General features: G+C 38.3%; 1 protein-coding gene across 3 annotated transcripts in view; it reads left to right on the top strand.

The window, feature by feature from the left end:
- The window catches only part of CCNY (cyclin Y), a 121,209-nt gene that overhangs the window by 70,109 nt on the left and 37,270 nt on the right, over positions 1 to 13,830 (top strand). The window contains exons 2-3 of one of the 3 annotated variants that reach the window (XM_063148321.1): positions 4,222 to 4,296; positions 9,967 to 10,001. In XM_063148321.1, the coding sequence (XP_063004391.1) occupies positions 4,222 to 4,296; positions 9,967 to 10,001 (110 nt within the window). Of the gene's footprint in view, positions 1 to 4,221; positions 4,297 to 4,333; positions 8,821 to 9,966; positions 10,002 to 13,830 lie in introns of those variants that run through there. The other 2 variants (XM_063148330.1, XM_063148340.1) reach the window with 2 other exon arrangements.

Raw genomic sequence — 13,830 nt, 5'->3', positions numbered from 1 at the left:
TCTTGTAGCTCACCTCTACATTCATCTAAATTTTTTTCTTACTCTTTGCTCTGTTCTTTCTGCTTTAAAAAGTGGAAGCTGAGGCTGTGTTCAGTTTTTTTTTTTTTTGTTGTTTTTTGTTTTTTTTTTTTTTGTTTTTTTTTGTCTCAGTAATGCATTTTAAGATCTAGATCTTGTTTTTAGATTTAAAATCTTGCCTGGGCTTTAGCCCAAGTCTGAAGCCAAACTGTTTTACAGTTCGCTTCTTTTTATGGCCATATTTGAATGCAGCTGCTGTAGCTTAAGGAATTAAGCTTCTCATAGTGTACAGGGTGAATCTTGTTGCGTTCTTCTGGTGGTGTCTGTTTAGTATAGTTATGTACTAAATTAAGTTATATGCACAATCTATTCTTTTTTTCCTCAGAGTGATTTTATTTTGATGTGATGCATCAAAATGGCCAGTTATAAAAGTTGTTAATATGGCTGCTGCTAAGCAAATAAGAGAATGCAGTCTTAAGTATATTTGCCTGCATTTGTAGCTGTTTTTGTCCAAATCCTCCAAAATTGTGTGAGTTCTGTTAGACACATGATCTCTTATTTGAAGTGTGCATGAGTCTGACTTTGCCTTGGCTAACCAAAAATTAGGTTTCATTTAAATATGCAGCTATCAACTAATCTATAGATATAGATATGTGCCTGTGTATATGTATTTAAAGACACAAACCTTTGGTTCCTAATCTTTAGAAGACAAAAGCCCTGAAATTTTCATGGGGTACCAGACTGTTGAGGTGTTTACCGGATGTGGATTATATTTTGCCTAATTTAACAGTTTTTTTCATTTAGTTATGATAAAAAAACCCTAAAACTTGGAAACGATAGAAAAATATTCTAATTCTCTTGAACAGAAAAGAAAGCTACAGTGAAAGATTTGGACTAGCCATGAGACCATGGTTTTTTCTTTTTTGCAATGCTGGATAACTGTTGGAAGAAGTACCCACTGTTATTCTTTCATTTGAAGGCTGTGATGAGTTGCAGAGCAGGCTGATAGTAATGAAGAACATTTTTGTGCAGTTTTTGAGACTTAAAATTCTGGCTCTCATTTTCCTTTCTTCTGAATAACAGATTATTGCTTGTATGAGTTTAAATCTCTTTTTTTATCTTTGACCGTTTCATAACAAATGGGCGAACCTTTCCTATTATGACTGGTTTTCATGGTACTTTTCAAATACTAGAGAAAGAACTAGTAATAACTAAATAACTAAAGAAACAACTAGTAATAACACAAAAGCAGTATGAGTAATCTATTTTCTTTAGGAAGGAGTTAACCTTTTTATGGATAATGCCCTTTGTGATGAGTTACTGGCTTTAGATATTTGTGTATCATTTGATCTTTCTTCTGTAATGTGTTTTGTAGTGACAAATCTGTCAGGATTTGTTGTCACATTCAAAAAGAAAATTGTTTTAAATGTGTACAATGAATTAAGACCTGTAAGAACCACCAGAGACTGAAATCTTTCATGTTGTGAATCCATTCTAATGCTCCAGCGTGCCAGCAGTGGTGCTCTGGAGTGGTGTGGTGCCACAAGTGCGATGCTTGGGTTTGCCTGACCCTTTTTCCTGGAGGAAAAGGGATTGGCCCAGTTGCAGGTGCACACCAAGCAGTGCCTCTGCCTGCAATCCCTGTGCTGTTCCTCAGAGGGGTGTGGGGAGCCAGCCTCTGTCAGCAGCACCTGTCCCTTCTGCCACGCTGTGCTGGTAAATCAGGCTTTGCCTTTGCCCATTGCAGTGTTCTCCTGCTCTGAGTTCTGTGCAGGCAGTTTGGGAAGGACAGATGGATGTGTCTGGTCGTTGCTGTTGCTGGGGAGGATGTGAGAGAAGGGCTGTGGAGAGAGGAGGATGTGTGCTGCTCTGTGGGGCTCAGTGGTGGGAAGGAGCCACAGTTGCTCCCTGGCTGTGGACCATTGGCTCTGCCAAGACAATTAAAAATCCCTGGCCTGTTCTCTGCAGCTGCTGAGATGGGGTTTTGCTGGCCTTCTTTCAGCTCCTGTCAGAAGAGTAACAGTTTATCAAAGAGACAGTGCTTTTTGGTAGTTCATGCATTTTCCAGACAGACTTTTAAGTCCTGTGTTGGTTTACTGCTTCTGCAAAATAGCACCTTGTAACACAGGTGTTTTTGGGAGATGCTACTTGACTGTAAGATGTGGCAATTGGTTTTTCTTTCTTTTCAGACCTGCAAACAAACTGTGAGCCTGTAGCAGGTTGTTATTTTTGCTCAAGCAGATGATTTTCTAGGCTTGAAGGAAAGAAGTGTTTTTTCTGTGTTTTGCAAGCTGGATTCAGTTTTGTGTTCCTGAACCTATTTTATTGACTGAATTTGCACTTCTGTACTTTGAAATGGTTGCAGAAAAAAATATCTGTAGTGTTTTAAAAGAGCAAGAACTCTTTTTTTCTGGTGATGTATTGTGCTGATAAAAGATGAAGAGGTTGACAAAAGATAATATTGCATTTTTGCTATTTTGCGTTTTTAAGTGGTGATTACCCTTCATGTAAGGAGAAGCATCTTGGATTCAGCTTAACAGAAAAACCATCCTGAAATGGAACACAGTCTATACCAGCATTGTCAATGTATGGTTATTTTTTTCTTCTATATGTCTAAATAAGATGCACAGAGTAACATGAAAACATTCTAGCTCATAGTCCCTTGAAGTCAGAACTCCTAACATAAGGTGACATTCTTAGGATATTCTCCAAACTTGTCTGATTTCTGGGACAATCAAAATAGCTTTCCCTTGAAATGCCTAGATTCCCTTTCCTTTGTGGCATGGATGATAATGATAATAGAGAAGAAGATGAGAAGACCATTTGCAGCTGACAAGTTGCACTTGTGCATTCTCAGGTCTTCCTTGTAGAAAGATCAAATATTTTCCAGAAGTTGTGCTCAGGTTTCCAGCAGCATGTCAGGCTGCTCATCTCATGGGCTACAGAGTGCAGGGAGGTGAAAAGGAAACCAAGAGAGCATAAAATGGAAAAATACAAATAGAAGGCACATTTGTAAAGAGGTGTGGTAAGGAGAAAAATGCAGGCAAGTGGAAGACCTGGTAAATTATTAAATAGAAGGGCAAGGAGAGCAGGGAAAGGGAAAGCTACAGGGAAAGCTGTAGACAGAAGAACTTGACCCTGGGGCAAAATGACTGTTTTCTTTTCCTAAGACCTGGGGCTTAATTTACAGTTTTACTGAGTTTTCACAAGGATATGAAAGGGGAATGAGAGCTGGGATAATCACAGAAGATAAAAATATCAGTACTCCTATGTAATCTCACATAAATGCCTGCTTAAAATACAAGAGAATGTACATTTGGAGATAGAATGTAAGAGAGCTGAGGTTGAGAAAGCCACCCTGGGAGAGCAAGGAAATGCTAAAAAAATATGTACTATTTTAGTAACATGTTTTCCAGTGGATACAGGCCTGTAAGCTTTAGCAAATGGGTAGTAGAGTGCAATTTGGGGACAAATAAATTCAATGGATATTAAAGTTGATGAGGAAAATAATTCATAGGAGTTTTCATTATGTATGATAGATTTGAATTTGTAACTGGTAAATATCTTTTAGGACTGGTTGGGTTTTTTGGGGGTTTTTGAGATCTTTATTGTAGTTGTGGGGGTTTTTTGTTTCTTTTTTACGAATTGTTACAGCAAAGAGTGTTAATCTGTGGAAGTGCCATGTTTTTCTAATCTTGATCCCATAAAACACTGTAGCCTAGAGTTTACTTGTTCACATTGAGTATCAATAACTTTTTTTTTTAAATCATGTCTAATCTTGGAAACCTGTCTATATGTAGAGGGTTGTGCATTTCTTTGTAATATTTAATTCTTCAATAAGTGCATATAACAAGCTGTTTTCCTGTGCCAAGCTGTGGCTTTGGGGCACGGTGGGAAGAAAGGGATGGTAAATGGGAAATTCCTGACTTCTTGTATACCAGCTTCTCAAGCTGCTTTATCTGTTTTAATCCAAAAGCAGCCCTTAGAACTGAAGTCTAATCCCAAAGCTGTGTTGATGCAAATGATTTGTGTGCCAAAAAGAGCCACTTGTGCAAAGAAGGATAAAAAAGTGGGCCTCAAGATGGATTCTGTTTTACAGTAGCTGCTTAAGTATGTAAACTTGGTCTTACTAAAAAGAATGAGAAAATCTGTGTCTGCCATTGAATAATCATAAATAGTTTTTGTGCTGTGCTTTCTTTCCAGATTTGAACATGGAATTCAACCCATCAGATCATCCACGGGCCAGTACGATATTTCTCAGTAAATCACAAACAGATGGTAGGTTACTGAATTTATTACAGTAGTTATCTCTATACCCTCTGTTAGAATGCATGTGATAGTCCTTTAATATGCAATGGCCCCCTCTCCCCCAAAAAGAGGCATTTAGAGGCATCATGTTAGAGTTTTAAGTAGTCACACCTTTAGTTAATTGTCTTGTCAGATCGGTAGTACAAATATGGATGGAGCTCAATATAATTATATTTTAAGAAATATTTTCTCTAAATTGAAAATATTTTGTCTGTTTTTTAAATTTTTTAGCACTCTGAACATTAGGCTTCTGAAAAAGGTGTAGAAAATATTTTTTTAAAAAAATGCTAGCTTATATTAGCTAAAAAGACATTCTGGGGTTTCTCTGATATAGATTATATTGTAAATAAGTTCAGTACTAGATTTTCTTAACAAAATAATTCTCATCCTACCCCATCATTCCTTTTGCTTCTCTTGCTATGGATTTTATATAATCATGTTTTTCTGGAGTTTAGTTGATTTTTTTTTATACATAGACAAAATGATCTCTAAAATTAATATTTGTTAAACAAGCCTCCTGATAGAGTTAGTAGAATAGAAGCCATTTACTGTGGCTCTTTTGTTCCCTGTTGGACGTGTATGATATGTTGGTTTAGAAATAAATGAATAATGGATACAAAACACATTATTTTCTAGCAGGACTTTCAAAGCAGTTCCTGCATTTTAATTCTGACTGTTCAGCATGAATTCTTTGTCCTCCTTTCTGCTGCCTATAAATGCTGCTTTTGATTTACATAGTAAATTGCAGTGTCAAACACATCACTTGAAAAATAATGTAGTTTTCACTTACTGTATATTTTTTGCTAGTTTTTGAGCATGACTAGAACAAAGAGGATATACATTTAGACCCTAATTGAAGAGTTGATTATGTGAGTACCTCCTTTGACCTTGAGACTCTCCTTCTAAATTCAGCCCTGATTGTTTCAATGCCTCATTATTTGGGTTTGGATGCCATTTACCATACTAATCTGGTTTGGTAGTCTGGCAAATGAATATGGCAATATTTCTATAGTTGTACTATGAGGATTGATGTCTGTTTTATAGTGAATTTGCTGTGTTTTGAAACTGTCTAATCCCATATGGATGCTACTTGTTTCTTGTTACAGCTTGTTGAAAGAAAGGACAAAATAGACCCAAGTTCAACAACTAAGTTTTTGACCAGACTGGATGATTATTCTTACTTGTAATAGGAGCAGTTAATTTATGGCAATATCAAGCTAATTTTAAGCATTTTACAAAAATCTTTACACCTATGTTAGAGTTGGTCTATGAAACTTTGTTCTAGTTTAAGTAATGTGAAGAACATGTTTTTGAGTAAGGGCAATGAATTCAGTGAAACATTATAGAGGTGTTATCAATGGGAGTGTAAGATCAGTTCAGCTGTCCTTGATACCTTGGAAAAAATACAGAGCCTATTTGTTTGTATAAAAATAAAAGGATTCTACAAACATTTATCTCTTGATGTGTTGCCAAGAGCCATTGTGTTCTGGTGGGACAGCTCCCAGTACTAAGGATTTTGCTTGGCTGTACTTTGAGCCCCTTGTTGAACCAAGTGAGGTGTAGGAGTTAGCACACTGTTCAAGGGTGCTGCCTAACCAAAATGCAATAAAGTGCTTGTTAAGAGGAAAATAGAGGGATTTTTCAGGACAGGTAGTGTTGTAATCTGACAGGTTAGGTTACTGTGCCATCTAGGGGACCCCCAAGACTACTTCAGATGATGTAGAAGAGGAGAGCTGAGCTAGCTGTGCTGAAAACACCTAACTTGGGCAAATAAATGCTCCATTACTTGAATAGTATTGGGCTGGAAAATCTTCCTGTTGACTGTAAGCTAAAATATTTCTATAGATAAGACCCATGGACATTAAAAATGCACATTTTACAATACACAGAGCGTCAAGTGACATCAGGATTCAGGGTTTCATCCAGGCTCTGGCTCTGGCTGTGAGTGTACATCTCATGGTTTTACGAAGGGAAATGGCCAAGTCCATCACTAGGTGCTAGAGTGACTTGCCAGTTACCTTAGGCAGTTCCATGTTTGGCTCTCTGGTAGCCCTGTGCTCTTTGAGCCTCACTGGTAGTGTTATAGCATTCTTCTGGCAAAGCTGTGCTTGACCTGCTTGTGATCAGCATGTGAGCAAAGAGCAACAAATAGAATGAGACAGGATGTGGCATCTGGTTTTATTAAGTGGTTTCTAATTGTCTTTGTTCTGTGAAGCCTGGATGCTGTGCTAAGCATGTAAGTTGTCCTGCCCCTCTTAGTCAGTAGTCTGAATGGATCTTTAATTACCTGAGCATTCAATGAATCTAGGGAAAAGTTAAAGTGACATAAGTATTAATTTGGTTCCTAGCTAGATGAGCTTTTCTAAATGTTTCCATCACTCTTGGGGATTTTTAGGTATTGAATCATATGTGTGGAATTCTTCCTATTTAGGGAGCTGGTACAGAATCTTGCATGTTATGTTTTTAACTTCTGTGAGTGCTTTATGCAAGATCTCCTTAATCTGCTGAGCTTGGCCAGTGAGCTGTGGGTGACTGTAAACCCATTATTTAGTGGGTTTTATTATTTAGTACTATTTAGTGTGTGGGGGTGAATAACCCAGGGTTTCCAAACAGCAGTTCAACAATGGAACTACCTTTTCTTCATGCAAGAAGGCAGTGTTTGCTCCTCCAGGGTGCTGGTAATGGTGTTTCCTGTCAGTGGGCTCCAGCTGCACCCCTCTAAGATTGGGCTTTACACATTCAATATACTGATTAAATTTTGCAGTATCAGTGCAACAATGGGCTTCAGACAAAAAGACTTTCAAATTGTATTTATATAGGCAGGTAGAAGTGGAGTAAGCTGCTTTTGGTCTTTAGTGTTAGCTGGGACCAGTCTTCTCAATTAAAACAAAATTGGATGAGCTGCCAGTTATTGGGAATTCCACTTCCAAAACACAAGATGTTCCTATAATTGTAATCATAAAGAATTTTGATTTTGATCCTGATATGATTGACATTAAAATAAATGTATAGAAATGGCACTGTGAGAGTTCTTATTACAGCACAATGAAAAATACATATATACATACAAATACACACAGATGCCTCTGTGTGTATTTCCTCATTCCCTTTAAATTTCAGGGTAAATTCCTCCTATTGCAAAAGCTCAACAGTAAAAGTTGAAAGTTTCTGCAGCAACAGGAGTAGGTCCAGTAGCAACTGCAGAATGAGGAAAACTGAGATAATTTGGCACCATCTCAGGCTCCACTTGAAGAGTATAACTTTGAATTTTATAATATTTAAAGAAAGTAGTAGTTGAATTGTTTAAACTCACTCCAAATCTGTTTGACTTCACGTCATCAAAACCCCATGCCTGAAACCCAAAATCCTGGAGTTGCAGTTAGGAGTTTATGCTGCAAAATGCTGGTTCATTCTAACACGATGGTTTGGCTTGCTGCAGACCACACTGATTTGTGTGAGCAGCAAAGCATTTTTTATCTGACTGAAGGCAAGTGATGGAATTACCTCTTTATAGTCATTTAGCCTTGTGCAATAGTTGGCTTCCCCTTGTTTAAAATGGGGATTGTGATTATAAAAGAATGGTTGTGACAGAATGTGTTTCTGCTCTGCCTGGCTCCCCACTGGTACGTGTTCTGGAGAGAGCTGAGCCTTGCACTGTGGCAGAGTGAGCCAGAAGCACGGAAAGGAGCAGCTGCCTTCCTGGAATGCCTCACCTGAGAGGCCAGGCTAACTGAATTTCTGCTGTATGGGGAGACAGGGAAAGGAGGTCAGCATGGTGCTTGCAAGATGTGCACAAGAAGTGCTTCAGAGGCAAAAGGGAGGGGTTTGTATAAATATTTTTACGTGTTCTTCTGGAGACTGGCAATAGCAAATGGGATTGAGCTGTGAGTGATGTTCTTGCTTTGGGTAGTAGAGGATTGTACCTTTATGGGGAATTGAGTAAGGGATACAAATACAGAAGAAAAAAATCTAAGGGGTATAAAGGTCATGAAAATGGAATTTGGAGTATATGTGCCAGCTGGCTTTGTAGGATTTGAAGAACTTAGAATGTGGTATAATTATTTGTGATTAAAACTGTTAAATACTTAACTGTGTTCAAAATTTCACTGTTAATAGGTATGAACTTTGAGTTAAGCACTATATTAGGTTTGCACACAGCTTATCAGAATTGTTTACTGCCTGTACATTGCAGTATGTGATACTGGACAAATACTTTAGCTGTTCTTAGAATTACCTACCATCATTTTATGTTCCCCTGTAGATGTCTTATGTGTGGTGATAAATGCAGTGTGTGGAACTTAAGTGTAGTGCAGTGTTTTAGCAGGATTTCAAGCAGTTTAACAATTTACTAGATCATCAGAACTTTTTTGCTGTTCGTGTTTAATTCTATTTTTTATACAATGTCCATAATTGTGGATTTGAGCATATTCTAAGTGACATGGCTAACATCTGTCATGTGTGATTCTCCTTTCTGCTCCCTGGGAGGAAAATTATGTAAGGATTTTTCAAAGTTTTTTCTTATTTTTTTATTTTCATTTTATGTCTGCATTAAACACAATTATTTCACAGTATTCACACGTATAGCCTTGTTTATGTGAGATTGCTTGCTTATAATAAATCACAGAAAATGGCTTCTCATCCAACAGGGAATGGACAGGCTATCCCACCATTGTGAACACTCTTATTTTGCTAAGTGCATTGGTTTGCATAGCTTTCAAATCATGATGCACCAAAGTGCATTTAATCACCTACAGCATGAAACCATTATTATTTTAATCCTGCAGCTTGATTTATGTGTTACTTGCCTCCAGAGTTGTATCCTAAATGCTGTGGTATTTTCACTGGAACAGAGCTCCGCAGGCTCTCTATGTTAATTGGGGAAGTGCTTTAAAAAAATGAAATAGAGTATGTATAATCAGCTGTAATAAGCATTTTCCTGACAATTAAGACTTTATACATCTATCTCCTTTTTTGTTGCTATTTACTATCTGACTGTTTTGGCTAATTGTGGCTTTGACTTGCAACCATTGCTTGTGGCGACTGGTTCATACTCACCAAGGAAATAGATTTTCATTGTTACATCCAACATGAATAATAGCTTCAGGCTTGTGCCTGATCATTATTGGGGGCAGTGGTGTAATCCATACAGTTTTAAGGCTTCTCTGTGGGAGTTAGTGCCCAGTAAGCTGTGATGAGAATTTGCTAACTCCGTGGTGTGGCTGTTTAGGTGCTTTCATACCTGCAAAGTAGTGTAGGCCACTTTGCAGCAAGGTGCCTTGGATGAAGGCACTGGTGGCTCAGGAGTGCCCACACAGAGAGCTGGGCAAGAATGGCCAAGCCACTGCTACCTTGGATTGCAGCTTACTGCTATTAGCTTGCCCATGTGGGCCAGCACCTGGTGAAGTATCCCAATGGATGAGAATTTTAACCCATCACCACGCTAGTGAACATAAATGCCTTTATGCATACAGATATGTGTTTCTTCTGTGTTTGCTATATAAATATACTTGGTTAGTGCAAAAGCAATTATAATGTTGCACGTAAATAGCCTCCTGTTCTTTTTATTATAAATGGTGTATAAGAAGCTTAATCAGGAAAAATAGTCATGTAATATTTCTATCATATTTTGTGTTTTTGCAGTGAGAGAAAAACGCAAGAGTCTCTATATAAACCACGTAAGTGAAAATGCCTCGCTATGCAGCTTTCTCCTTGTTGTCTATATTATAAATGAGAGTTATCACTCGTGATTTCCACATTGCTGAGAGGGTGCTGATGCTTCACATGTTTGTTGTGCATCAGGATCCTGAAGTGTAGGCCTTGACTATTGAGTTAGTGGAACAAATCTGTTGATTTTAAGACAGTATTATGCACACAAAGCAGTTTACATAGGTAACTGGTATCTGGGAAAAAGAGCTGCACACGTTGCTATGATTTTTAAAATTACTACAGAAGCTCTTGAAACTTTAGATTACATTTGTATCTAAGTTTGCATTGGCAGACAACTACAGCATTGGATATTTACACGGTTGTTCTGAAGTGTTGATGCAAGGTAAATGTGAATTGACATGTGCTACATGCTGAGTATGAAGACAGGGGGTTGATATGCTTATATACCGTGGGCATTTTTCAATTCAGTTCTCTTCTGTATGAATCAAATTCTCAGTGAAGCTGAGAGCAAATGCCCTGTAGCCTGCTTTGGTACAGGAACAGGTTCTTCACCTCAGTTAGAATTGTTTGTACTGCTGAAGCACCTGGAACCAATGTGTGAAGCTTTGTGCTGAAATATGCGGAGTCATGGCTTAGTAAAATTGAGAAGGGAAAGAACTCATTTTCTACCAAATGCTGTGTTTGCATTTAAGGTGAATGGGGAGAAGCTCTCAAGTTTTTCTCTATTTCATTTTTATGACATGACAGCTGCTGAAACAAACATATGCTTTATACCCACTTCATCTCTTTGTCCTGAAGTGGACACTTGTCTAGGTCCAGGTAAACTGGATCAGGGCACAAATGCAGGTGGTTTCAGCTGAATGCTAAAGTGGGACTCCTAATTGTGATTCACTCCAGAGCTCACACCTGCAGAAAGGGAGGGAGCCACGAGGGCAGGAATGAACTGCTGTGTGGGGTGAGAGGGCAGGGCTGCTTCACTTGTTGATAGAACTGGTTGGTGTTGAGTATTTCTGAAACTGCTGCATGGCTGTCAAAGCAAGCTGAGATTTTCAGTTTCCCAAGAGTTAAGATTCTGAGAAGTCATGGGATACTGTGAGGCTTACAAAACCCTTAATGTTGCCCTCACTAGGTTAGCAGATGTTCTTGGTCCTCATCTTCTAATCCCCTATAAAACATTCCCATTGTTTATAGTGCATATGAGGGTAATTTGCAGAGCTGTTGTCTTGTTATAAAATTACTTGGAAAGCCAGTGTAGTGGCTTCCTGTAAACTTTATAATGTGTACTCAGTACCAACAATTTCATATGTACAAATTGTGTTGTGAGTTCTGATTCTTCCAGCAGATTAACAAAGATGATTATTACAGATGCTGCTGGAAGCACCCTAGTGCAAACTCTGGTATAAAGTGGTTTTAGGTGAGGCTGGACGTACCACAAGAAAGAGAAGGGTGATCATATCACTGAGGAGTTGTGTTGTTGGGAGCTCGGTGTAGCAGCATATGCAGTTGATGTGCTAAGTGCTGTACCTCTTCTTAATTTGTTTTGTTTTTCCCCTCCCAAGTCCCATTCAAAATATTGGCTGAGGTTGCAGTAGTGTAAACTTCCCTCAGTGGTTTACTGCTACCTTAAGTCTTTGTACTTAAAAAGTACTTCTTCTGAATTACAAAGCTAAAAATAACCTTTATGAGGCTGAAGTCCTTACCATGTCTCTGTCTTTACAGGTCAGTTAAGCTTTTTAGGCAATACTCATAGATAAAAGCTGTACTTTAAAACATGTCCTGTAATATTTTAGGTTGTTCCTTCAGCACACCTGTGAGTATTTATTCAGCACCTCCTAAATCTTAAATGCTGAACCTGGTGTACAAACTGGGTAATCCTTTTTGAAGGGGTAGCTGTGACTTGCAACTGGAAACTGTCTTTACATTTTCAGACTACAGGGAACCATCATGGTTTTTATATCACCTTGTTGGAAGAAATTGAAGAAATTAGTTAGGTTTAACAGTTGTATGTGACAAATGATGGGTTTTATTTACATGGTACAATGGTTTATGACATACTCTATAGATTGATCCATTCTTTTCCGCTGTTTCTCAGTGTATGCTAACAGGAGCTTTTGCTACTCATCTGTTTGTTTCCCTGTTGATGTGAAGTGCTGGGTCCCCACATCTTCTCTGGTGGAAACATTCCAGAGGACACAAATTCTGTACTGTTATTATTTTGTCTTTTTTTTTTTTTTTAAAGAACTCCTCACCATAATGCAGCACATTTTTCTTTTGTGGTTTTTCAATGATGTCATCTTTTTTGTTGTTGTTTTTTCATGCTTATTCTCCTTTTGTGATAAATTACCAAGATAAGCAACAAAGTATTTTTATCTTTTTGTGCAATATCTGCATAATTGGTTATTTTGCAGGCAGAATTGAATTTTTCCCAAGTGATATGGGGGGCTGGTTAGAAAGAGAAGTGTCAAGAAAAGCTGGGTGGGTTTTTTTTAACTGCTTGCCAAATTCTGTGTAGTAACAGATTAGTGATTTATACAAATGTAGTTTTGAGATATTACTTATGAAAAAAATTAATATTGACTCTTCCTCATTTAAAAATGCGCTTTCTTAGCATGATCATACCACTCTTCTTTTCCCTTCTCACTTGCTTTTGTTTGTAGGATATGTTATTTGCCTGAATAGTTTCCTGTGATCCCCAAACACAAGTGGTGGGCTCCTGCTTTGATTTGTTACACTTTGTCAAGAGCTGACAGTTGCCATGTTTCAGATTCACCTTGTCAGTAGGTGTGATGGAAGCAGCCAGCAGCTGCTCTTGTTTTTTGGGGTGGGGAAAGAATGAAAGGAGGGAGTGACAGAGTGCTATGGAGGAGCTGCCATCTCTGTGTTCCCACAGGGCCCAAGGAGACACATGACAGGCTGGGAATGATGCTGAAAGTTCCCTCCCTCCAATGTACCTGACCTGTTTGCTTTCTTCCAGCCTGTTTTAATTCCTGAGCAGTTGCAGCAGACTCTGCTTCTCTTTCCATTGCACTGGCAGTCAGTGTTTTTTGTTATTTTATGGCTTTTTTTATGCTGCCTTGGTGTGCACATGTCTTTTAATCTGCTTAGTCAAGCTGCTGAGAGGGATCAAGATGCAGACTGAGATAGGGGTGTTTCCTTTCTCAGAGAGGAGAGATTGCATCAGTGTCTCTGCCTGTACAAGGAAAGCAAACAGGAAGACAGCCATGCTTTGTGTTTTTAGAGGAGGTGGTGGAGAAAGAGTGAATCTTTTATTGTTGTTGCAGTAGGCAGTTCTTTTTTTACTGTGTTTTTTGTAAAGGAAAGGAGCAGGGTGAGGGGAGAAAAAAGGTTGTTTTCTCTTTCAAGTTTTTCTAGAAATGTTCCCTTTCAGACAAGGAGAAACTGCTCTGTTAGCCCAAGTAATTACTTCTCTTCTAGGTGAGATACACTCATAAAATGAATCTATGTTTATGAGTAGTAATACCCCTTGAAAATAAGGGGTATTTTTCACATATGTTTCTGTATTTCTGAAGGAAGATAAAGGGTAGGAAAAGGGAAAGAAAATAAAAGGAAATAATGTCTCACCTTTGCATATTTTTTATTCTGGAGACTTCTTGCCAGCCTTGTAGCAACAGCATCCTTTCATCGTTGTCTTTTTTAGGGATCTGGACATGGCTTCCACTGTCTGCTACCTGGCAACTGGATGTTAAATTCCAGCAAACTAATACTATTTTTATCGTTCCAGGTAGAAAAGTTAACATCTATGTATAAACCAGAATTTTCATCATCTTGGGGAAAAGTTACTGGGCAACACTCATGTCACAGTCCTGGTCTTTGTAA

This window comes from Melospiza melodia, chromosome 1 (assembly GCF_035770615.1).
Source record: "Melospiza melodia melodia isolate bMelMel2 chromosome 1, bMelMel2.pri, whole genome shotgun sequence".
Classification (NCBI taxonomy): Eukaryota; Metazoa; Chordata; class Aves; order Passeriformes; family Passerellidae; genus Melospiza; species Melospiza melodia.
The sequence above is the reverse complement of the archived record's forward strand: the minus strand, read 5'-3'. Positions and strand labels throughout refer to the sequence as shown.